At 39.0% G+C, this 26,162-nt stretch overlaps 1 protein-coding gene across 2 annotated transcripts in view; it reads right to left on the reverse strand.

The window, feature by feature from the left end:
- Window positions 1–26,162, reverse strand: part of AFTPH (aftiphilin) — a 71,093-nt gene that overhangs the window by 38,581 nt on the left and 6,350 nt on the right. For both annotated transcript variants that reach the window (XM_049856539.1, XM_049856540.1), the window contains exon 2: window positions 1,780–3,743. In XM_049856539.1, the coding sequence (XP_049712496.1) occupies window positions 1,780–3,711 (1,932 nt within the window). In that variant the 5' untranslated portion in view covers window positions 3,712–3,743. The remainder of the gene's footprint in view (window positions 1–1,779; window positions 3,744–26,162) is intronic.

The raw sequence follows: 26,162 nt of genomic DNA on the forward strand, positions 1-26,162 counted from the left end.
CCATCAGATTTCAAACAGTCCATGTGCTTCATTATGCTCTATGGTCCAATGGCCAAATTATACATAAATGATGCAAGGAACCCCTATCTGAGTGGTCACACTATGTCAAAGTTCTAACGCTACCAACTAAAGATCATCCGATACTAGTGTCACCCTCTTCTCTAGTAGTAAGATGAAACTAAACAGTGAGTGGGTTAGGTCAAAACCAACAGTCTTCACTTTGCATTATAATTAGCTCATTACTTGTTTAAAACTGCAAGCTTCTACCTCAATAATAAATTACAAGACAGGAGTAATATACATTAGCCAAGCCATGTAATACCTGAATTAGGAAATTAAACTATTCAGACACATAAAGCCAAATGAGAAGTGATTAGCTGTGCACACCAACTGGTAATACTGTAATATCTCTAAATCTTACTGTGTCAAAGGTATCAAAGCAATGATGTAGGATCATTTTGATTAACACTCAAGACTCTGGAAATATTTCCAAGGGAAAATGGTTTTTTTTAACAAAAGATACCTAGAAAACCAGTGTTTATAGATTCTGATTGTTTTCATAGTATCTTTAAAATAAGCCTGTGGACCAGCAGTTAAATACATCAATTATCAGGATAAAGCTGTGATTTTCAATGGAGCGCCCACTTTTACCCCCCTCCCCAGGCTGAGGAAAAGTGAAATTTAGCACATGGTGTAACTCTAGGCTGGGGAACAACCTTATATCAAACTGTACCTGTACTTCTTGGGGCTACTTTAGGTCAAAATAAAACTTAGAGAATCTTCTCTAAATGAGCCTAGACTTGAAAAGGATAAAATACAGGGGTAAGGGTGAGGGGAGGGTGGTGAAAATACTTTCCCAAACACACCTATGCCCTAAGGACCAACCAAACCCTGTTGCTGTCCACTCTGACTCAAAGTGACCCTATAGGACAGAGTAGAACTGCCCTATAGGGCTTCCAAGGAGTGGCTGGTAGATTCCAACTGCCACTGCTGACCTTTTGGTTAGCACCCTAGCTCTTAACAACTGTGTACCAGGGTTCCATGCCTTAAGGACAGCAAACATAAATCCACATTTTAAGAAAGTATAAGCAAATAAATACAACCACAATAAGTCAATCTGTGGCTGTGTTTTTGTTCTAGGTCTAAACCTTAATCCATGCCCACCCTCACCCCAGGCCTTTTAAAAGCAGCTGCTAAGTTATGAGGTCCGAACTGCATTTTCTAAATTCTTTTTCTATCTTTCAATTCATGATAGCCTTTAGCACAGGCTGGGGTTTCAACTTCTGCTTACTTTCTCTTACAACCAATCCGTACTTCAATCTCCTAAGCCTCTGATGGATAAAATTAACAGACATCTTTTTCCGAAGTTAAAAAAAACAAACAAAACTAAATCTCAGTTTAACCTTCTTTTAAAATCACTGTAAAGGTAAAAACTGAAGGATTCACTTAAATGGTTATTTTGCCAATGAATGGAGTTTTACATAAATATGATTTACATTCCTAATCAAACCAAAACACCAAATTGATGAATTTCTGTAATTATTAAATTCACTAAGATAAAGAAAAATCTTACCAAGCTTTATCCTAGGACTATTTAGCTTACCAAAGAGTTGCAGAAATATAACTAACCCACACATCAGGCAAGCAATATATGTCAGAAAAAAAGACTCCTTTAACAGGTACCCTAGCAAAAATAAAAAAAATAAATAAAATAAAGCTAAATTAGAAGCCTCCACAGCAATTAATATGTCAGACAAAATAGAGAAAATCTGTAAATACCTGAACTGCAGTGGCTGATTCCTGTAACTGGCCAGTAGCCACTGCTCCTCTGGAAGTTGCTGAAGGGACACTGTGGCTTTGGGGGGTTCCTGGAGTAGCAGTATTTCCATCTGTCCTATGTGACTGCCAGGCCTCCTTTCGATGGTGAGATTCAGTAGCTTGCTGGTCTCCAAAAGCAGCCCAAGAGCAACTCTCTTTCTGCTCATCCTCAAAAGCGTTCCAATCCGCGACTTGACTAGGGCCAGCTGAACTGAAGTCCGCAAAATCATCCGAGTCTTGAAAAGCACTGCAGTCATCCTGATCATCTGGCACAGAATCGAAATCGCCAAACTCTCCTTCTTGCCCATTTTCCAGTTTTGAAACAGGCTCAATGCCTGCCCCAGGAGGCTTTCTTGCCAACTGACATCCTTCTGATAAACTATCAGAAGTCTGTTTTAGGTCTGACTCGGTAAATATCATTTCTTCTTGGCAAGAAACAGCACTTGTATCCCCAAACTCTCCAAAGTCATCACCTGGTTCACTAGAATGTGGAAAGTGCTCTGAGGACTCTTCGAAAGTGATGTCGCTCATGGAATCTTGAGTGCCAGGGGCAAAAGGTGGAGTTGCGCCACTGGCTGTGCCAAAGTCACCAAAATCATCCTCATTTGTATCGTTGCAAGTCACAAAGTCGTTACTACTATCGCCATTTTTTATACTTAGAGAATCGTCTAAAACATTTTCTTCTGTGGGATCGATGCTGGGGCTTTGGGAATTAGTAAACTTTGTAGTTTCTTCTTTGGAAGAATCAACTTCATTACCAGCATCGTTAGCTTTAATAAAATCCATGCAGAGGTGAGCACATTTAGAAGGAAATAAATCAGGTTCTTCCTCAGTTTTACATTGTTCTCTCCTACTGGCTTCTGAATCATCAGCTGTGTCTACCAAGCTCCAAGCATGTGATGGAGCACTAGAATTAAAAAGCTCATCCTGTTGCAGTGCTGTAGAGCCTTCTTTCTCAGTACTGAAACCTCTGTTACTCACTATGCTTCCTTCCTGAACACAGACCTGTTCCTCTCTGTCAGTGTCTCCTTTGTTGCCAAAGCTTCTATCCAAAGACGCTTCTTTTACACAACTCAGTTCACTGACTCTGTTAATTTTATTGTTTTCCTGAACGGTTAGTGTTTCTCTATCATTTAAAACTATACATCCTATTTCTTCCAGTTGCATCCTTTCCTTTTTGGAAAATGTGGCAAAATCTGCAAATTCCTCAGGAGGACTAGGTGCAGAGTCAAAATTATACTCAGTGCTCTGAGTGCTAAGAGGCTTTAGTCCCTTTGAGTCGGCTACAGTGTCCAGATCATCTGTTCCCTGAGGATTTACAGTTTCTGGTACTGCAAACCCGTTCGTCAGAATCTCCAGACAAGGAGCCTTTTCACCATTGCAGCTCTCTAACTGCTTGTTTTGGTGAACAATGTTCATATCAGTTCTAAAATCTCCTGGAGAGAAACTTTCAGGTGTTCCAACATTCTGTCTCTGTTCCACTGCTTTATTTAAATCTCCTGGACTTTCCAGACCATCAATGGAAATATCTAAAGTTTTAGATGGAATTAGTTCTGTGCTGGTGGCAGAAAGTAAAACATCAGACTGTCCTTTCCCAGGAGGAGAAAGTTCAGCAGTGATGTCCTTATCATTGCCATTTTTAATGGGCTTAAAGCTTGTAAGGCTATCTACATTTTCTGAGAAATCATGAATTGGCATAAAATGGTTTGAAGGTACAAACTCGTCCTTGGGACGAGTATAATCTGGGGTATCAAAATCAACAAACCCTACACCAGAAGGGCTAACTTCTGAAAACCCACCAAATTCCCCAAATTCATCGTCATCGTCATCCTCGGCTCCATTGTCTAGCGGTGGTGGGGATGAAGAGTACATTCGAATGATGTCTGGCTCCATTGTTTAAGTGCTTTCAAATAATTAATTCACACCTGTAAAAAAAAAAAAAAAAGTGTTTTTTTTGGGGGGGAGAGGAGAGATTACATACACCAGGCCTTTAAAAATTATCTCAAAGCTGCTTTGTTGCTCTTAGTTGAGGTTGAGTTGATTCTGACTGATGGCAACCCCATGTGTGCAAAGTAGATGGCAAGCCTGCCTTCTGAGGAGCCTTTAGGTGAGTCTGAACCTCCAACCTTTCAGCCAGTAGTTCAGCACTTATCTGTTTTTACCAGCCGGGACTCCTAAACCTACTTGTAAACAATGCAAATTTACACTGCTCTGTTTTGAAACTTTTAAACTGTTTTTTTCTTAAGTGAGATTATACAGCTATAATAAAACCAAAAAATTCTATATACATATAGCTAGAATACATTGGCAAAAAGAAAAAAAAATCTACTTTATATTACCAAGAGCATTGGTAGGGTATTACTGAATTTGGTAATTCCAGAGAATTTCAAAATATACACTTAAAAAAGTATATCCACAAAACTCAGAGCATATGCTTTTTCTCTTAAGTTCTCTTTCAAGTTTACTGGGGACTCAGTGCTTTTATGGATTTGTATTAATTCTTTGTAATTAAAAGACAAAACTTTTATCTGTAATATTTGCTACAAATATTTTCTTCACTTTGCTTTTCAGTGTTCATTTCTGACCCAAGTTAATTCACTTCTATTTTCTTCTAGTCTTATAGTGATTGTTTTACATTTAATTTTTAATACATCCAAAACTTATTTTGGTGTATGATGTAAAACAGGCATCTTAATAATATTTTCTAAATAGCCCACCAATCATCATATCCCATTTATTGAGTAATCCTTCCCGTACTCATGGATTTATAGTATCTTCCTTTTCACACAGTAATTCTTAAATGGAGCGTTTCTGGACTCTTCTGTCCATTTGTGCTAAGGACTCAAAAGTGTCACAAGACAGACTTAACATTCAATGCAAAAACAGCCCACCGAAGTCCTAGAATAAAACCAGCCCCAAACACTGAGCTGGTGCTTTTCTGCAACGCACAGTTACCAAGCTGGATATACAAGGAAAATGTTTACTGTAGAATCAAACCAGGTTTGCAAGCTGGAAAAAGTCACTTCCAACTTTCAGAATGAAATTTTGTGAGATTTTTCAGCTTTAGAGTTTGAAGGTGCCTTAGAAACCACATAATTTAGAGACATGGAAAATGAGGCCTACTGGTGGGTAATTTTTGCAAAGGTCATACAGCTGGTTAGTAGAGAAGGGCACACGAACCCAAGCCTCCTGGAGCTTACGTCAGAGCTTCAGAATTTTGAAAAGGATCTGTGAGGTCAAAGACTGGTCAGTCATGGGAGTTGTTTGAAAGAAACGAGCAAGAAATGAGCAAGACATAAGAAAAGTAAAAGACTCCATTGTAATGTATCTACTTTAACTTATCTTCCTTACGAAATGAGCATCATAAAGAAGGAAGTAACTGTTTTTAGCTCTAAGATACCCTTCTTTTCTGCTGCTGGTTTAAAGAGAAAAGGGAAAAAAACAAGAAACAAAAAAGGTACATAAAAACCATATTTTCTTCCCACATTTAGTGTCCTGATAATCCCTCCTAATGCTTCGTGGAGGGATTATCAGGACACTAAATGTGGGAAGAAAATATGGTTTTTTCTATGGTTCGTGTGCCCGTAATTATAAAACTCTTATTGGTGATGTTAGTTGCTGCTGAGTTCAGTCCAACCCATGTGTGCAGAGTAAAACTACTCCATAGGGTGACCTTTTGGAAGCAGATTGCCAGGCCTGTCTTTTGAGGTACCTCTGGGTGGGTTCGAATTGTTAACCTTTCAGCTAGCTGTCAAGCACTTAACCATCTGCGCCAGTAAGGGATCCATGAAATTGTTATTTAAAAATATTCTGTGACAGTTATGGATGGAGCTTGAAGACATTAGGCTGAGTGAATAAGCCAATCACAAAAGGACAAATATTGTATGACCTCGCTTATATAAAAAGACAAGAAAGGCAAATGTACAGAGACCAAAGTTTATTGGTGGTTACCAGGGGCGAGAGGGAGGGGGAAAAGGGGGCTAATGGTGAAAGAAAAATCGCATTGATTAAGGGTAGGGTTGCGTAGCTGATTATTGTAATTGCTGTTAAACTTTACACCTGTAAAAAAGTTGAATTGGCAAAAGTTGTGCGATAGATATATTTACAATGACAAAAACAAAGAGTAGCTGATGAGGCTGCTTATGAAAAACCAAACACCTCATAGATTAGATTCCTCGGTTTGGAAGTTTAGGGTCATGGTTTCATGGAATAGCACATTTAATTGTCCTAATAACGTGTTCAGTGCTTCCGCTCCACCTCCTAGTTTGCCATGCAGTGTCTGGGGTGTTAAGAGCTTGCAAGTGGCCATCCAAGGCACAAGAAGTGGTCTCTACTCCACTGGAGCAGCAGAGGAGAGTCAGGAGTAGGAGGAAAGAAATGGAATGTGTGGCTAACTGCCTCCTCTGCCACAAGACGAGAAGAACTCGACGGTACCTGGCTATCATCACTGAACGTTGTGATCAAAGGTTCCACAGAAGGATCCCGATCGTAAAAGGGGAAGATACAGAGCAGAATTTCACATTCTCATGGGTTTCATACTTTCCGGAGTCAGGAAGGGAGGATGAACCCCTTGAACTATTGCCCCGAGATAATCTTTAAACCTTAAACAAAATATATCACCTGAAGTCTTCTTAAACCTGAATAATCTAGCTTAACTAGTAAAAACAGGTCTGCCTTGAGATTATGCTCTTTTAAGAACTACCTGTATGGGATCAAATTGACAAGAGCAACCCAAAAGATTAGATAGGAACCTTAGGGGCCAGTGAGTTTATGTTAACGACGGAGGAACAGCTCAGAAAAGAAGGGTGAGAATGGTTGCACAACTCGAAGAGTGTCATCAATGTCACTGAACTGTACATGCAGAAAGAACTGAATTGGTATATGTTTTGCTGTGCATATTCTCAACGGTAAATAAAATTTAGAAAAAAATATTCTGTGATTGTTAATGAGAGTATGAGGAAAGGGACACCTGCACACATACACTGCTGCTGTAGATGTAAATTGTTACAAGGCTTCCAGAAGGCACTTTTGCTATACACGTATAAGCTCTTCAACAAACAACCCTCTGACTCAATCAACTCCATTTCCACGAATATAGACTAAGGGAATATTTGCACAAGCTTGTATAACTTACTACTTAGGTACAAAGATAACTAATATCCAAAATGTAAAAATGCTCCAAAGGGATTAAGTAAATTATGCTATATCCCTACAATGGCATGTTTTGCAGCCATGATTCTTCTCTCTTGCTCTCTTTTTAAATTGAAAAGTATTCATAATGATGGGGTCTTGTCAAAAGGATACAGACACCAGCTTGAAGGGGCTTGTACTGGCCACATCGGGGGCAATAAACTAAATAAATAATGGAGTATAACCCGCTGAATAAAATAATAAACTATGGGTCCTCCCGGATGTAAATACGTAAGTGAATAAACTAAAAGATGAGGAACATGATACATGCATAGTTACAAAGTATCTCTCTACAACATGCTTAATTACAAAAGGAAGATGTGTAACATTACAATGCTCAAGTCTGACACTACCTTAATCAAATGAGCAAAGTAACAGAAACATTCAAACCACGCACCACCTGAGGAGATGCAGTGAGAGGACCACAGGGTCACTTTTTCAATATTCCTGCCCAAAACATATAACTTGAATCTGATCATCAGGAAACTTTAGACACTCTCAAATGGAAGGGCAGTCTACAAAATAACTGGCCTATAATCTCAAAAGTATCAAGGTCATGAAAATCAAGACTGAAGAACTGTTCCAAATTGAAGACGACTAAAGAGAAAAGACAACTAAATACAACGCCTGATTCTCAGCTGGATCCCCTTTCTACAAATGTCATTATCGGGACAACTGCTGAAACTTGAATGGGGTCCAAGGATTACACACCAGCAATATATCAATGCTAATTTCTTGATTTTGATGGTAGTATTGTGGTTATGTAAGAGAATGTCCTCGGCTATAAGAAATACACACTGAAGTATTTGGGGGTGATGGAGCAACAGATTCGCAACATACTCTAAAGGTGTTCAGAAAAAAAAGTTATTTGTACTGAACTTGTAACTTTTTGTTTGTGATTGTTTCACAATGAAAAATTGAAAAACAGCCATTCAAGAAAATTTATATGTACCTATATATGCACTGGGTTTGGATTATATATGCATTTAAACGCACATTTTATAAGGAGCCCTGGTGACACACTGGTTGGAAGGTTGGTGGTTTGAACCTACCAGCTGCTCCACAGGAGAAAGATGTGGGAGTCTGCTTCTTCTGTAAAAAGATTTACAGTCTTGGAAACCCTATGGGGCAGTTTTAACTGTCCTATAGGGTTGCTACGAGTCAGAATCAGCTCGATGGCAGTGGGTGTTGGTTTTAATACACGTTACTTATAAAATATTAATAATACCTTAAGTTTAAACTTATTTTGAAATGACTCACAGAAAGTTGCAAAAATAGTAGTCTTGTGTACTCTTCGGCCAGTTCCCAGCAATGGTGACATCTTATATAGCTACAGTATAATATGAAGGCCAGGAAATTCTCATTGTTGGTACATTACTGTTAACTATAGACCTTCTTTGGAAACCCTGGTAGTGTAGTCATTAAGAGCTACAGCTGCTAACCAAGAGGTCAGCAGTTCAAATCCACCAGGTGCTCCTTAGGAAATCCTATGGAGCAGTTCTACCCTGTCCTTTAGGGTCACTATGAGTTGGAATCGACTCAACGGCAATGGGCATAGACCTTATTCAGTTTTTACCATTTTAAAAAAATTTACATTCATCTGTATTTGTACGTGTGCGGTTCTATGCAATTTTATCCCGTGTACAGATTTGTGTAAACGCTACTATCAATATACAGAATGGCCCCCCAGCCCTGCCTCTTGGCAACCACTAATCTGTCCTTCATCTCTACAGATTTGTCATCTCAACAATGTTATGTAAATGAACCATACAGGATATAACCCTTTCAAGTTGTTTTTTTTCACTCAGCATAATGCCCTGAGGTCCATTCTGGTTGTTCCACACATCAATAGTTCAATCCTTTTACTGCTAAGTAGTATTCCATTGTAGGAACTTACCACTTTGTCCAACCATTTACCCGCTGAGAAACATTTCCAGTATTTTACTATTATGAATAAAGCTGCTACAAACATCCGTGTAGAGGTCTCTGTGTGAACATAAGTTCTCATTTCTCTGGGATAAATGTTCAAGTGTGACTGCTGGATCCTGCGATAAGTGCATGTTTAGTTTCGTAAAAAAATGCAACACTACTTTCCAGACTGGCTCTACCATCATACATCCTCATTTTTTTTTTTTTAATACCCATAATGTTTCTTTCTTGCAAAACCTATTGGTTTTTCCAAAACTCTTCACTGAAATATGAAGTATTTCAATGGTTCAAGGCCTATTTCAACTCAGACGTTTATGCAAATAAAAAAAAAATCTGTATCAGGAACTTTCTAATCAAAGGTAGCAAAACATTAGAAAGTAGTTTTTCTTCCTGGCATACTTTGGCAAGGTACTCCCTCTTTCTCCTTCTAAGTGAGACAGGCTCTACAGACATTTCCACATTTCTCAAAAGTGAGTCACCTATTGATGAGAAGAATTTGAGCTGTGTGTTCCTCTCCAGCGGGCCTTGGTTCTGGCCAACCTCACCCTTCAAAATCTAAGACAGTGCCACTCTCCCATTCCTCAGCTGAGAATGTCAACCAGCTAGCGCAGAAGAGGCTTGAAACCTTCTTTAAAAAAAAAAGCCTTCATTGTCCAAGGCCAATTCTAAGTAAAATAAGTTTAACTGAGGTGTTATTTGTATAATAAATCTACAAACAAAGAGATCAGACAAGCCCATTTCTTTTTTACACAGACAACACAGGCTTTAAATAGCTGCTCCTACTTGACAGGAGCAGAAACCCTGGTGGCATAATGGTTAAGCGCTCCGGCTGCTAACCAAGAGGTCAGCAGTTCAAATCTGCCAGGCGCTCCTTGGAAACTCTATGGGGCAGCTCTCCTCTGTCCTATAGGGTTGCTATGAGTCAGAATTGACTCGACAGCAGTGGGTTTGGTGGGTTTTACTTAACAGGAAAGAGAAAAAAGGATAGAAGAGCTACTTTAATACTGTGCCTGGCACATCCAATTTTGCAAACTCAATAAATGTCTCTTCTTCCTGAATGAACTAGAGACAAGAAGTCCCAACCAGTTGCCCAATTTCTTTATAATCTGAACAAGTGTTTGTGTATTTGTGAAGAGCAGGTTGTGTTCAACTTGCCATTTTTATGTCTGCTTCTTCCAAGGCCTGTTGTTGTTGTGTGACAGAGTACAACTTTCCCCACAGGGTCTAGGCTGTAATCTTTACAGGTCCATTTCACCAGGACTTTTCTCTAATGGAGCCACTATGTGGGTTCAACAGCCAACCTCTTGGTTAGCAGCTAAGCCTTTAACCATTGTGCCACCAGGGCTCCTTCTAAGGCCTGCTGGAAGAGAGTAAACAAGTAATGGGGTATAGGCTTGGCAGCCAAGGAAGACTCAGGCCATGGTATCAACCAATAATTGGCATGATGTTCTCAATGCTGGGAAGTATTGGGGTATCATAAAAGTGGGTAGAGCATGGAGGTAAGAGAATCTGGGCAGGTCTCCTGCACTATGCAGATTTGTCCATGGGAAATCACATCCTTACAGGGAGACTAGGGAGAAATATAGGTGAATAACAGTAATTAAAAATGCAAACCAAAGCAAACCTTCAACATTACAAACTAGGACAATCAAAGGGTCTTGAGTTTAGGAATTCAGGTATAGGTGGTCCTTTATCAAAATTAATTTGATACAGAGGGATCTGGGGAACAGCCCCGAAATCCAGCAGTAATCAGCAGTGGAACTCTGAGCCCTGTGCCAGATTAGGAGCCAGGGTAGTAGGGCATACAATGGGTGAAGGTGACTCAGTATTACTCCCCCATAGGAAGAGGAGCTGCACTTGTTTAAGGACTTCTATTCCCAAGTCTGAAACGGTAATGGGAGAGAAGACAAGGTGAGCCTAAGGCTGAGAGATAGGTGGCCAAGAGGCAAGGTGGGTTTTGAAGCAGAGGAGGAAAGGAGGTTTGAGGCCAACTATTATCTGAGACTAGCTGGCCATTCAAAAACTATTTCTCAAGAAGAACAAAGTTGGCGGACTTAAACTATTAGGTATCAAGAGTTGGGTTAAAGCCACATGCTCGTATGATTTATAACAAACACGCCACTGCAGTACGGCGGGGAAAGGATGGCCTTATCAACCATTAGCGTTAGGTCAACTGGATATCCATAATGATCTCTGACTCTACCTAACACCTTACACAAAAATCAGTTCCAGATAGATCACAGACCTACATGTGAAAAGTAAAACAATTAACCTTCTAAAAGAAGGCAAAAGTGTTTTAAACAAGACGTAGAAAGCATTAACCATAAAAGAAAAATTGGTCTTCATTCAAATTAAAAAATTCTGTTTATTAAAAAACAAACTAAGAGAAAACACCATTAAGAGAATGAAAAGGCAAGCCACTGCCTAGGAGAATATACTCAAAATACATTTAACTCTCAAAGAACTCACATCTGGAATATGTAAGGAATTCCTAAAAATATCATTGAGAGACAACCCAATGAAAAATTATCAAAATATGTGAAAAGGTACTTCACAAAGGATAACCAAGTGGCCAATATGCATATGAAATGTCATCAAGGAAATGCCCATTAAAACCATGTAAGATACCACTACACAATCACTGGAACAGCTAAAACGAAAACAAAAGCAATTCTAACAATACCCACTGTTGGCAAGAATGTAGAGCAACTGGGATTTTCAGACTTTATTGATGGGAGTATAAATTGGCACACTCAAAACTGTTTGGCAATATCTGCTACAACTTGACATGCACGTGACCTTATGACCAAGCATATACCTCACAAAACTGAGTACATAAGTGCACTGAAAGACATGTACAAGACTGGTCATGCTAACTTTATTCTTAATTGGAAACAACTCGAATCTCCATCAGCAGGAGAACGGTTAAAATAAACTGGTATATACAGACAATGGGATTCTACATAGCAGTGAAATGAACTATTACTGCACGTAACACCGTATCACAGACATAATGTGCGAAAGAAGCCAGATAAACACACACAAAAGGCTACTGTGTAATTCCATTTATATGAAATTCAAAACAGGGAAAACTAATCTATGGTGATACGTCAGGATAGTGGTAACCTATGGGGGCAGGGTACTGACTGGAAGGGGCATAAAGGGGTCCGCTGGGTGCTGCTAATGTTATCATCTCTTGATATGCGTTATAGTTACACAGGTGCATATATTTGTAAACATTCATCCAGTTGTACACTAAGATTTATGCACTTGCTGTCTATACATCAATAAAAAAGAAAAAAAAAAATGTTTCCCAGAAAATCAACATACTTAGATTAAGAGCACTACATTACAAGGGGATGAATATATGACTATAGTTATTTAAATTTACTATTGTATCAAAAAATCTTTTCGCTTATGTATACCTTGCCTAATTCTGGGATTTAAGGCAATATATGTATGCATGTATGTCTCAAGAGGCAGCATGGTATAGATGGAACATCTTGGATTTGGAGTCAGAATAGTTCAGATTTCCCATTTACTAGTTACATGACCTTGCCCTTTCTAAGCCTCGTTTCTACCTTTAAAAAAAAAGGGGGTGGGGTGGGAGCTGCCAGCCCCTACCTTTCAAAGCTGTAGTGAAAATTATAGACAACCTTCAGTACCTGGTACATTCTGTGCACTCAGTAAGTATTAATGTCACATTTTAACCTTTACCAAGTCTGTGGCTCAAATCATAATCTCCCCTTAACAAAATCTAAGTCAATGTTTGCTTAGTTGGCACAGACTCACATGGCTCTCGGCATATATTTTTAAAAAGGTCACTGAAAGAGTAAGTCATTTAAGAAATATATTCTTAACAACACTAAAGGTACATGAAGTTGACTTTCTTGCTAATTTTTATAACCAACCCTTAAAAAATATGAAACTTATATAAGTAAATTATAAAATGTAGGCTTGGGGGAGAGAGGGGAGCTGATAACAAACCAAATCTAAAGTCCAAGGTTGAAGAACTAAGACTATAACTTCTCAACCAGTTCAGAAGATTAGTCTGTTAAGAGATAGATGGAGGTTTTGAGGAGGAAAAGAAAAATGCAACCTAGAAGTTTTCACCAGTACCTTGAAGTAAACCAGCTATAGCTACTAGTCAGAGGGAAGACCGCAAGAATAGAAGCCTACAAGTAGGTGCTTGGTTGGGATAAAAAGGATTGTTCGGGTTGCCCTTCACATTCCTCTACTAGATCATCAGTCCCTGCCACCCTCCCTCCATCTTCCACACAATGTTACCCACCCTAAAAAGCCCTGGGCTCACATTTGGTGGTAGTGGTGGGTCTCTAAGAAAGAGGCTATTGGCCTCTAGGAATCTCCCAGAATCAAACATAGAGGGTTTCTTACAGACAAGCCAAAAGCCTTCAGTACGCACTGCTCACCAGAGAAAAACTAGTATCTTTTACAGGGCACTAGCCTGACAACATCAAGGTGCACATCATCTCTCAAGGCCAGATAAACAAGCCTAGATCATACATTCCAGCTTCAGTGAGAACCTTTCATTCCAAAGTTTCATTTAAAGGAACTGGGATGACTATTCAGACAGGGATTGGACTGGACTGTAAGAGAGAAAATTATACTGGTGAGGAGTAAGGTTCTTGGCTCAAGTAGACACGAGACTATGTGGGTAGCTCCAGTTGGAGGCAAGATGAGAAGGCAGAAGGGGACAGGAGCTGGTTGAATGGACATGGGGAATACAGAGTAGACAGGAGGAGTGTGCTGTCTCATTGGGGGAGAGCAGCTGGGAGTATATAGGAAGGTGTGTGTAAGTTTTTGTAGGAGAGACTGACTTGATTTGTAAACTTTCACTTGAGGCACAATAAAAATAAAATAAAGGAACTGGTATGTGGGGCTGGGGAGGAACACAAGTTGGGAGGACGGCAGTAATAGAAGAAATTCTGCCCGTGGACTGCAGCTTTAGCTCTGGCCCGCCCAGGAGTCCTACCCTGCCTCTCCCGAGGGTCTGGTACAGATTTGAGACTTGCCCAGCCAGCCCCCACAATCGCATAAGCCAATTCCTCTCAATAAATCTTGTAATATATACTTCTCACTGATTCCCTTTCCGTGAAATCCTGACCAATACTGGAGGAAAATACATGTAACAACCGAATGTACTAACTGAATCTTGACTGAATGCTGGTTTTTTTTTTTTTTTTAAAGGTGGGGGGAGAGTAGGGGGAGAAAAACAACTGTATCTGAAATCATGCTGCTGACTTCAATAGTATAAACTACATTAAAAAAGAAACAAAAACAAAAACCATTGCCATCGAGTAGATTCCACTCAGAGTGACCCTACAGGACAAAACAGAAACGCCCCATAGGGTTTCTCCAAGGAGCAACTGGTGGATTTGAACTGCTGACTGCTTGGTTAGCAGCCTAGCTCTTAACCACTACTCCACCAAGGCACCACAAACTACACTAGCAAGGTATAGTCAATGAATCACAAAAAATAATCACTGCCTTCTTACCACAATATGTTTGAGGTTTAAGTCAGTCAATTGTTAAACCATTTGGGTGAATGGAAGAAAAAAAAATGACATCTGTATTTTCTTTAGAAAAATCAATAAAAATCTTATGTAAGCAATTAACAACATCAACTTGCACTGCAAATATTGTCTGGTGTTGCAGTAGTTCAGAATTTTCAAATCTTTACTAGAATATCCTCATGGGAGTCTTAAGGTACCACCAAATCGTACTGTCAACAAAGCCACCTGGCCTGCGTCTCTGCTCGCGAGTCACCTTGTCACATGAGGGGTGGAGTATGCTATATTAGAGAAACAGAGGCCCCTTCTCTGAGCCTCACAAAGGCTTAGATGACAGATAACTTTTTGTTTTCAATACATCTAGAGATACCTGGACCAAGACGGCACAAAAGTTTTCATGCCTCTAAAGTTTAAAACCTACAAAAATGATTAATTTCTCATTTCTTTTTTGGGGGATGGGTATTTGTCTTCAACACAGCAGCTCAGTGGAGGCTAATAAATAACAAACGCAGACAGAGCCCGCAAAAGGATGCATTTTAGTAAAAACTGAGAAAGCTTTTTTGTTAGTTTTTATAAGGTCTCCATCCCCTCTTCAACACAGGCTACAAACCTCAAGGCTATTTAATCAAATTCCCGCAACCCCAAAGCTAAGTATTTTTAAGTTTTCATAATTTCTTTGAACTTGCCAATTTAAAACCCCAAATCCTCAAATATCACAGACACCAACTGTATGTAATACTGCAGAATTTTATGCAGTTTTATTTAAGACACTGCTAAATAAATATCATCTTTCCTGTACTTTCACTCCCTGCTTACACCAACACCAAGTTAATATTTATTAAGCCCTTACTATGTGCTGGTACTATGTGAAGCGCATTCATGAATTACCTCTGTTAGTTCTCACAACTGTCCTGTGAGGTAGGAATTATCCTCATTTCGTAGACAAAGAGATAATGGCTTAAAGCGGTTAAATATTTTTTCAAGAATAACCAGTAAGGAGTGAAGTAGTCACTAACTAATCAAATATTTGAAGAGTATCTTCTATAATATTGCAGAAGTGATTGTAAAAAAACAGAATCACAGGAGTTTTCCCCAAAAGGTTTCGTTGTTCAGAAGGGTTCTGAAACTTTCACGGTAATTTTCTCCAGGAGAAAAAATTGCTTATAAGCCCAGATGAAGAAAGTATAACCACCAAGAATGCCAAGAACCAAATCTCTTGTTTCAGAATGTACATAGCACTAATTGTGAGGAAACAGTGAAAATAAGCAGCAAAATACATTTGTGTCAAAGCTGATCACCCTTAAAAGGCCAGACTGCCAGAAGTGACAACCAACTTTTCTGTCTTCCTGTTTTTTGATGTTGTCTTAGTTACCCAGTGCTGCTATACCGGAAATATCACAAGTTTAGGAGGCTAGAAGTCCAAATTCAGAGCGCTGGCTCTAGGGGAAGGCTTTCTCTCCTTGTCGCCTCTGGGGGAAGGTCTTTGTCTCTTCAGCTTCTGCTTCCTGGTTTCTTGGAGATCTCCACGTGGCTTGGCATCTGTCTTACCCCATCTCTGCTTGCTGGCTTGTGTTTAATCTCCTTTTCTATCTCAAAAGAGACCGACTCAAGATACACCCTACACTAATTCTGTGTTGTTAACATAACAAAGACAGCCTATTCCCAAATAGAATTACAACCACAGGCATGAAGGTTAGGATATACAACACATTATTTTTGCGGGGACACATTTCAATCCACAGCAGATGTCAGTAAGAAAGGTTCACAAAAGTACCAATATCATATACATAAAGTCAATTCCGACACGAGCCAAAGCACACATTCATTCTTCTAGTGCTAACCATCTTGTTAAAGAGCAGTAAGGTATGTTATAGAAGCTGGTTTTTAAAAATCCCCATGGAAAACCTTGTATTGTACTATAGGTTTTTAATTTTCTACACAGATCCATAGTAAGGCATTTCAGAGCTGAGTTTGGATAGTTTGGCACTAAAAATTAAACTGTCAAAGTATTTAAAGGTAAAAACACTGGAAATTGTTTTGCCTTTAGCTTGTTATATCAACTGATCATATTTGAGTGTTTACCAGCTATTTCTCCCAAAAGGTATTTCAACTTGAAATTGCACAAAGGACACCGAGTAACTAATAACAAGGGCAACAGAACGGAAGCAGCAGATGCATTAGTCCTTGGAAAACAATTTTTCCCCTAGTACTCTCTGCTTCTTTTGTGGAGTGGCAGCATAAATCAGCCACTCTAATTTTCCACCCTAATATTCTGAAGTTTTACAATGAAAACAGGATCTAACAGGCAGAAACTACCTCAGTTTCATGCCCCTCCCCTAGAATCTTGTTTATACCCACAATCTTGCCCAAGGATCATCCCGGGCGGGACCTTTTGTTTTTCTTCTCAATCTCTTGCAGAGGGGACTCTGAATTTCTCCATCACTGCTGATGCTTTCTCATCAGTCCTTAAATGTTCAAGACTTTATCCTAGAAACAAATCAGTGCAAAACCAAACAAAAAGCCCTCCCTTCTGTGCCCTTCTAGCTCTCTTCCTCAGCACCAAGCTTCTTGAAAGACCCCTGTCTATTCACTATTTCTACTTCCTAACCTCCCACTCACTCCTCAACCCAAGACAATCTGGCTTCCATCCTACCACTCCACAGAAACTGCTATTGCACGAGTTTCTCTACTTGATCTCAAAAGACTGACAGGCCTCTACTGTTCGCCACTGCACCCTCAGGGTCTGGCTCAGAGGAAGCGCTGAATACATTATTACTGTTTTGACAGTGGCACTGATTCCACTGAGCACTCGAAATCTTCCCCTCTCCCTCCTCCCCACCGTGATTTCTATACCCTACCTCTGGCCTCCAAGTGCTCCATCAAGTAAGTTAGGAAATACCCAGCTTCAATCAAGGAAAGGAAGTGTGATCTAAGAGAGGATGGCCTGAAATGTGACCAAATGTGACAGAAAACGAACCAAAATAGTCTGTGCTGCAATCCATCTTAAGGTGGAACATGTTGAGTGGGGCAGCAATTTATATGAAACCTAGGGGGAAAAACACAGGGTAAATAACAAAAGCGTGTTAGTGTGTTTGGACAGACCAGCTAACGTGAATATCTGCTTTGATTTGAAGCAATTTCTCAGCTTAAGTGAAGGTGTCAGCTGCCAGAGCAGATGTTACTTACTCTGGAGAGTCCAACTTTGATTTCCCTTGCTCGAGTTCTTTGCTCCCCAGCAACTTTCTTTACTGCTTCATGTAAATTTTCCCACAAGATTCTTCAATAAGCTGGCATGAGTAGCTGACCCGTTTTGAAAGAAATTAATTGTTACAAAGTTTTAAATCAGCATTCTGGTCAAGGCTGGTGAGTTAAACTTCAAGAGCCCAGGATATCCTCCTCCCCCTCACCCCGCCATGAAAAAGAAATCTACTTTCTGGCTTCTCAAAACTAAGGATGCCACTCTAGTGTGTAACTAAAAAGTGTGTACACTGGCTTGCCCTTGGCAGCTGTCCTTCCTCTAGTGGTGCTTCTCTCTCCATTAAAAATGCCTTCCACAGGAGCAACTCACCTTTTGGAGTAAGAAGAGTCTAGGAAAGGTTATAAAATTGCAACCAAATGCAGGTAGAATTCAGTTTCCTGAGCTAATGAGAAAGAAAGCAGACAATATCCTAAATAATCTAAAAATCACAAACTTGGCCTTAAAGTATGATCTAGGAAGCATCAGATTTACCTTTCGAATTATGTCTTTGCCAGGTGCTATCAGTTTTCCCTCGATCTGCTCCCTGAACACTTCCGAACTAAGAGAAAAAGATGACCTGGAGACCTGTGAGGCGGCACAGGGAAGCCAGACAATGCGCCAGGCTTAAAACAGCCATAAATGATCCACAGATAACATCCTAGGGAGGGGGTGATGAGGGGGAGGGAAGAAATGAAGCAAACGCTTTGTATATCTCAGAAATAAAATATAAACACCTTCTACAATAGTGCTCATGAGTATACAGGTATGTGCACGTGTGTGTGGTATACACAGGTAATGCCACAAGTGGGCCTACTTGCACACATAACCCCATGCAAACTATGGAAAGAATCCCCATGGCAGACAGATTTCTAGCTGGTTGACCTTTTACTGGTATTTTTACTTGGTTTACTTGGTTTAAAGTTTTACTTTTTCCTGAGAGGTAGAGAAGATTAAAGGGCAAAAGGGAAAAACGTATTACTTGTAAATGTACCATGTACCTTTAGTTAGAAAAGATGTAGGAATTAGCCTGTCATATGAAGCAGGATTTCACAACCTTTTCTTCCTCGTGACCCACAGAAATACATTTTATCTGACAGCCCAACAAACACATACATACATACATACATACCTACACACACACACAAAAGCAGTTTCACCAAACTGTATTTAGCTTTACTCTCTGCGTACTGATATTCTTAGCTCTATTTCCGTTTTTCTTAAAAGCTGGCAAAAAAAAGAAAACCATCGCTGTCAAGTCAATTTCGACTCATAGCAACCCTACAGGACAGAATACGACTGCCATAGGGTTTCCAAGGAGCACCTGGTGGATTCGAACACTCAATGTTTTGGTTAGCAGCTGTAGCTCTTAACCACTGTGCCATCAGGGTTTCCTAAAAGCTGGCAGTGACCTTCAAAACTGATTTTACAATTCAGATGTGAGTCAAAATCCAAAATATAAAAAATTCTGACGTAAGGGACAGTGAAGAATTTAGAGAAAATGACTAAAACTAGCAGTCAATTCCTCCCCAAACGCTGTTAGTACCTTGGAGGTAGGGAAAGACAGTGGCTCCTTCCACAAAGGGGTTCTAAACAACGTCAGGTAATTTAGAAAAACGAAGCTGTGAAATCTGTCCATTAAAAAAAAAAAAAAAACCTTTAAATTGTGTAAGCCATGTGACTTAAGGTATGCTAGACTTCCAGTGTCTCTACTCTCAGCATATTTTCCAAGACATCAGCTCTTCACTGCGCTAAGTTTTACAAGAATTACTCATTTTACAGTCTTGGAAGTTGTTAGTTTGCTATAAGAAGCAAAATAAAATTTAAAAATATTTTCTAAAAAAAGTCTTAGCACAGGATTTGTGTTGATAACATCAGTATGTCCACAACAGTCATAAGAACTGTTCACATGCATGAATTTTGTTCAGCTTTACTCTTCCTCACAAAAATACTACCATTCTCTTTCCTTTTCATCCACTTCCTCTAAACCGATTTACCGCTTCCAGCGCAGAAAAAGAGGGGCCGAAGCTTCTTTTTAAACAAAGAACCAGATTTCTAATTAAAGATCTCCTTGATCTTGTGCTTACAAGGACAAAACGCATTCTTAAATTATTTGAATCTACTAAGTAATCTGATAAAATGAAAGTGTCCCTTTTGTTATTTATATAATTTACATAAAAATAATAAATAAAAAAGTCTTTATTTTTCTTTAAATTCTTACTACCTTCATTCTAGGAAGCAAGCCACCTTAAGGATAAAAATGTTTAAAAGCACACATAATACAAAGCAAAAACATTTGGCAAATTTGAAAAATGTTCACTTTCAGAAGGCATTTACCAATTGTTTAAGTTTTCTAATATTGAAATTTTGGGGTAGTATCTACAATTTTAAAGTTCTTTAAAAGATACCATTGCTGAGAGCACATATTAGTTCACACATTCGTAGGGCAATTTAGTAATATATAAAAAAGTTAAGGTTTAAAGATTATCTCAGGGCAATAGTTTTAGGGGTTTATCCAGTGTTCATAGTTCCAGAAAATCTGGAGTTCGTGGGAATTTGAAATTCTGTTCTGCATTTTCCCCCCTTTGATCAGAATTATTCTACGGAATCTTTGATCAAAATGTTCAGTAATGGTAGCCAGGCACCATTCCGTTCTTCTGGTCTCATGGTAAAGAAGGCAATTAGCCATACATTCCACTTCTTCCTCCTATTCCTGACTCTCCTACTTCTTCTGCTCCAGGTGAACAGACCAACTCTTGTACCCTCAATGGCTGCTTGAAAGCTTTTTCCTACATTTTCTTTATTTTGTTGTTTTTGAGAATATATACAGCAAAACACACACCAATTCAACGGTTTGCATGTATACAATTTAATGACACTGATTACATTTTATGAATCGTGCAGCCATTCTCATCCTTCCCAGAGGATAAGAGCATTATTGGTCTTTATAACACCAGGGGTAGCATAAATGTTTCAAAATTGAACCACTGTACCCATAAAACCAAAAAAAAAAAAAAAACACAACACCCAAACCCACTGCCACTGAATTGATTTCAACTCACAGCGACCCCGCAGCACAGAGTAGAACTGCCCCACAGGGTTTCCAAGGAGCAGCTGGTGGATTTGAACTGCAGACCTTTTGGTTAGCAGCTGAAGTGCTCAATCAGTGCACCACCAGGGCTCCACTGTACCCACATACCCAAAGATGTGGGAAACATGATGTAATAATAGTACATTTTCTTGCGAAAAGTTTTACCCTTACTTACAATGGTTTGATTGTACAAATATTTCTTAAAGTTGCGTCACACACATTTATTTAAAAATAGCACTAAGAAATTTCAGAAATAGGAAGTTTACAAAACTGTCAATATTTTCCTTAAAAATGGAAGCTGGATGATTTAAAAGGATCCAATTTAAATTACTGCAACAATCTTTGAAACTGATTAAAAAATAAGTGTTTCAAACAACTCTAGATTTGGGGAATTCTCTTTCAGAAATATTTAATTACTTTTTCCTATTAACCAAAAAGGGGCCCTGGTGACACAGTGGCTGCTGACCAAAAGGCGGAGGTTCAAACCCACCACTCATTCCATGGGACAAAGATGTGGCAGCCTGTTTCCGTAAAGATTTACAGCCTTGGAAACCCTATGGGGCAGTTCTACTCTATCCTATAGGATGGCTATGAGTCAGAATCAACTCAACCGCAGCTTTTTTTTTTTAAACCAAAAAGCTTATGAAACTTATGCATACCTTTTTTGAAGCATCACTTACAATTACGCATATAATTTAAACGCTATAGAATTCTTACAAAAATAAAACATTTAAAACATTAATCACAACAGCAACAATAGCAAAAAATCCTTAACTTTTATCTACCTCCACAAACACAGGTCACTGGTAACCTGACTAAAATCTGAACTTTTTAATTAGGTGTAATACTTTCCCTGTGCTTCAAGTAAACATACGGGAAACCTAATAATACAACAAAGTTATCATCTGCTGGCCTATTGGGATACAGGGCAATGAGTCTGAAGTACCAAAAGGCACAAGAGGAAACGATGATTTAACTACAAGGAAAAAGTAATAAATACTCAAACATCCTGTTTGGGCTCAAGGTAAAACAAAACTGAGATTTTCATACCTGATATTCTTGGTACTAATTATTTTAGAAACAAAGATGTTATTAAAAATATCCACTATAAAAAGAGCTAAACTCTCTCTCTCTATAGATGTATCTTCATTATTTTTTATAAATGGCTACTGAAAACAAAAGCCTTAAGAAAATAATCAACGCTTTCAGGTTTTGAGCATCACTGTGTAAGTATTTTATCCGTAAATACTCCAACATTTTTGATCTACATAATAAATTGTGAGATGACAAACAGCAAAGTAGAGAATACTACCAAATATAAGCAACGACTAAGACAACAACAAACACCCCGCTCGGGGTGGTGGGTGAGGCAGAAATACTATTCATTTCATTAATTTAGTAAACTGGTTTCATTACAAAACCCTGGTGGTGTAGTGGTTAAGTGCTACAGCTGTTAACCAAAAGGCTGGGAGTTCCAATCCACCAGGCGCTCCTTGGAAACTCTATGGAGCGGTTCTATTCTGTCCTATATAGGGTCGCTATGAGTCAGAATCGACTCAACGGCAATGGGTTAGTTTCATTAAGATACATGCAAATACTGAAGATCCTACAACTAAATGGCTTGCTTTGAAATTATCTTATTAGCATTTTAAGAACAGTAAGACATGACTTAGGAATGATTTCCTCTGTTACCTACAGATACAGAAATGTTAATTTTGTTTAACATAAGAACAATCTGTTAACAATACAGGTTTTTTACATTTATTTTTATGTGTTTTGTTGGGTATTTAGTCTTTTTTTTTTCTGCTTGTGTAAATGGGGGTCTTCACTTCTATGGGAGTCCCTGTGCACTGCAAATAGTTAACGCGCTCAGTCAGAAGTCTGAGTCCCCCCAGAGATGCCTAGGAAGAAACGCCCTAGCAATTCATTTCTGAAAAGATTGGCCACTGAAAACCCCATGGAGCACAAACTCTACTTGGACACAGTGGGGCTGCCGTGAGTCAGAAATGACTCAATGGCAGCTGGTTCACTTCCATCATATCTTCTAATTGGCGACTACTGTTTATATAAATGAAAACTCTTGGTATCTGTGCAGTATACCATCACATTATCAGCAAATTGGAGCAGTCTGACTTCTTCCTTTCCGATTCTCATGGTTTTGTTTTTCCTTGTGCACCGTACCTGCTAATGCCTCCAATACAAAGTCTAGTAATGGTGGTGATAGCAGGCATCAAGTGTTCCCCCCTTGTTCCCCCCTTGGAACACTTGATGCCTGCTATCACCACCATTACTAGACTTTGTATTGGAGGCATTAGCAGGTATGGTGCACAAGGAAAAACAAAACCATTATTAAGATGCTAAATTTTGGGGTTAAAGTATGTATGTTTTATCATATTACAGAACTGTATAATAATTCCTATTTTAAGATGCTTTGCTTAAAAACAATCAGAAATGGGTTTTTAAAATGCCTTTTCAGTATTCATGGGGAGATATACAAAATTTTTTCTGAGATCTATTAATACAGCAAAAATACCCATGCCTATTCATAATTCTTTTTGCCTGTTTGATAATTAGGAAGTCCAGTTTATGCTTTGTGCTTCAGGAAAGGTACATGTTCCCAAAGAATTAAATAAGCATTATGTAAGATTATCTACTTGATTATATATATGTCAAATAGTAAGTACTTAATTCACATAATCTAACTTCTTATTTTCACTTTTACAAGTGGGCTTCAAAACAAACTGAAATTTTCTCTTCGGCATTAAATAAATTCTTCCAGGTTTCACCCCAGGAGCAATGGGGTAAGGCTTTAATTAACATATTCTAGGACTCCCAGGGACCACTGGTGGCATGGTGGTTAAGAGCTACCGCTGCTAACCAAAAGGTGGTCAGTTCAAATCCACTAGCCGCTCCTTGGAAACCTTATGGGGCTGTTTTACTTTGTCCTGCAGGGTCACTGGGAACCCTGGTGACGTAGTGGTTAAGTGTTACAACTGCTAACCAAAGGCTCAGCAGTTCGAATCCGCCAGGCGCTCCTTGGAAACTCTATGGGGTAGTTCTACTCTGTCCTCTAGGGTCGCTATGTGTTGGAATCGACTCAACGGCATTGGGTTTGGGTGGTTATTTGGTAGGGTCACTATTCATCTCTAAAGCCCAGCCCTCCAACCCAAACTCCATTCCAGCTGAGCCCACTCTCTACTAGACCTCTTTTGAAGTCCTCAAAGATCTCAAACTAAGCTTAACAAGAACAGAGTTCAAGCTCTTCTTCCTCAAGCCTGGTCTTCCTCTGAGAGGACCTCTTTCTGGTCCTCTAACTCAGTGAATGTCCCTACCATCTACTCAGTTACCAAGGTAGATGCTTAAGAGCCAACCTTAACAGAGTTCCCCACCTCCACCCTCCTCTCTCTCTAAAGAATGATTTTACCTCATGCATTTCTCAATTCTGTAATGTCTGTATCTTTTCAACTCCCCTGCCTCCACTGTGGTCTAAAGGGGTCATTATCATCTAAATTAGGCTCTCTAACTAGTATCCAATAATGCTTAGCCCAGGTACTCTTTTTAGAAGCTAAATCTGATCATGTCTATCTCCTGCTTGTGATAAAATTCAAAACATTGTTTTCAATGCTCTGGGGCTAAGCCTTCTTTCAGTTTTCTAAATGCAAACAATATATTCCCTTGTTTTTGTGCCACAGGACCTTTGCACCTGCGGTTCCATTGCCTAAAAGACAGTCCCATCCAGCCTTCAATTCTTAGGTGTGTAATCAGACCCCTTTGAAAAATAACTGTGCAAACTATATGTACTACGAATAATATACTGAGGTTTAAATATAACATGTGATTTTTAAAAGCTGCCTCATTTCGAGTACCACATGTGGCTGGTGGCTACTATATTGAAGAGCACAGGCCTAGAAAATAGTAATGTATTTCCTGTACTTAAATAGCTTGCTAACAGAATCAAGAGTTATTTTAAAAAGCCATGGCCTTAAGAAATTTTAACCTCATATTAAACGAGGACATGTCTCATGTTCCAATCCTTCAGAAAACTTTCAAATTCTGCAAACATTTCAGACTACTGAAAAGCCTAAATTCAAAATAATAATTCAGGGAAATAATTATAATATTGCATATTTATTTACACCACTATGCATTGCAGCTTACTCACAATAGCCAAACAGGTGGAAACAACCCAAGTGTCCATCGACAGGTGAATGGGTAACAAATGTGGCTTATACGTACCGTGAAGTATTATTCAGCAAAAAAGAGAAATAAAGTTCTGATACATGCTACAACATGGATGAATCTTGAAAACATTACATGGAGTGCGATAAGCCAGACACAAAAGCACAATTATTGTGTAATCCAACTTATATGCAATATCTACAACAGGCAAATGCATGAAGACCAAAATAGATTGATTAGTGGTTACCAGGGGTTGAGGGGAGGGGGAAATGGGGAGTTATTAATTAATGGATATTGAGTTTGTATGGAGCCCTGGTGGCACAGTGGTTAAGAGCTTGGAAGCTAACCAAAAGGTCAGCAATTCAAATCCACAGCTGTTCCTTGGGAAGCCTATGAAACAGCTCTACCCTGTCCTATAGGGTCACTATAAGTCAGAATTGACTCTTAACAGCAATAGGTTTGGTTTTAGTTTTGAGTTTCTGTTTGGGGTAGATGAAAAAGTTTTGGAAATAGTGGTGGTGATGGCACTACACTGTGACTGTAATTAATGTCACTGAACTGTACGCTTAAAAACAGCCAAAATGGCAAATTTTATGTCACATATATTTTACTACAATAAAATGAAAATATAAATGTCAGAAAAGACAAACCTATACAGATAGAAAGTAGATCAGTGGTTGCCTAGGGCTGGGGGTGGGTAGGAGGACTGAGAAGTGATGGGGTAGGAGGAGAACCACCCTGCATATTTGCAGGATGATGGGTACTCCAAACCATTGCTGGTGGGAGTGGATTTATCCCAACCTTTTAGAAAGCAACTGGCTTTCCTTTTCATTTAGTAATACCACTTCTACAACTTGGTCCTATGGAAATCACCAAACACAAGTCAAAGATTTATGTAAAAAGGTATTCGCTGAGATGCTTTTCTATGGGAGTCAAAACTGGTAAAACCAAAACCACCCTAATAGCCAGCAGAGATAACCTGAAACTTGTTTGATGGTATTCTACCTAAACATTAAAAATCACGCTTTAAAGAGTATTTAATAACATGGGAAAATGCTCACAATAGTAAGTAAAAGAAAATCTGTACACCATGGTTCATACATGTGATATATATATATATATATATATATCACTTCCACACCCATGAGAAAAAACACAACCAAAGGAAAACCAGAATGTTAGGAGTTAT

Source organism: Elephas maximus, chromosome 17 (genome assembly GCF_024166365.1).
Source record: "Elephas maximus indicus isolate mEleMax1 chromosome 17, mEleMax1 primary haplotype, whole genome shotgun sequence".
Taxonomy (NCBI): Eukaryota; Metazoa; Chordata; class Mammalia; order Proboscidea; family Elephantidae; genus Elephas; species Elephas maximus.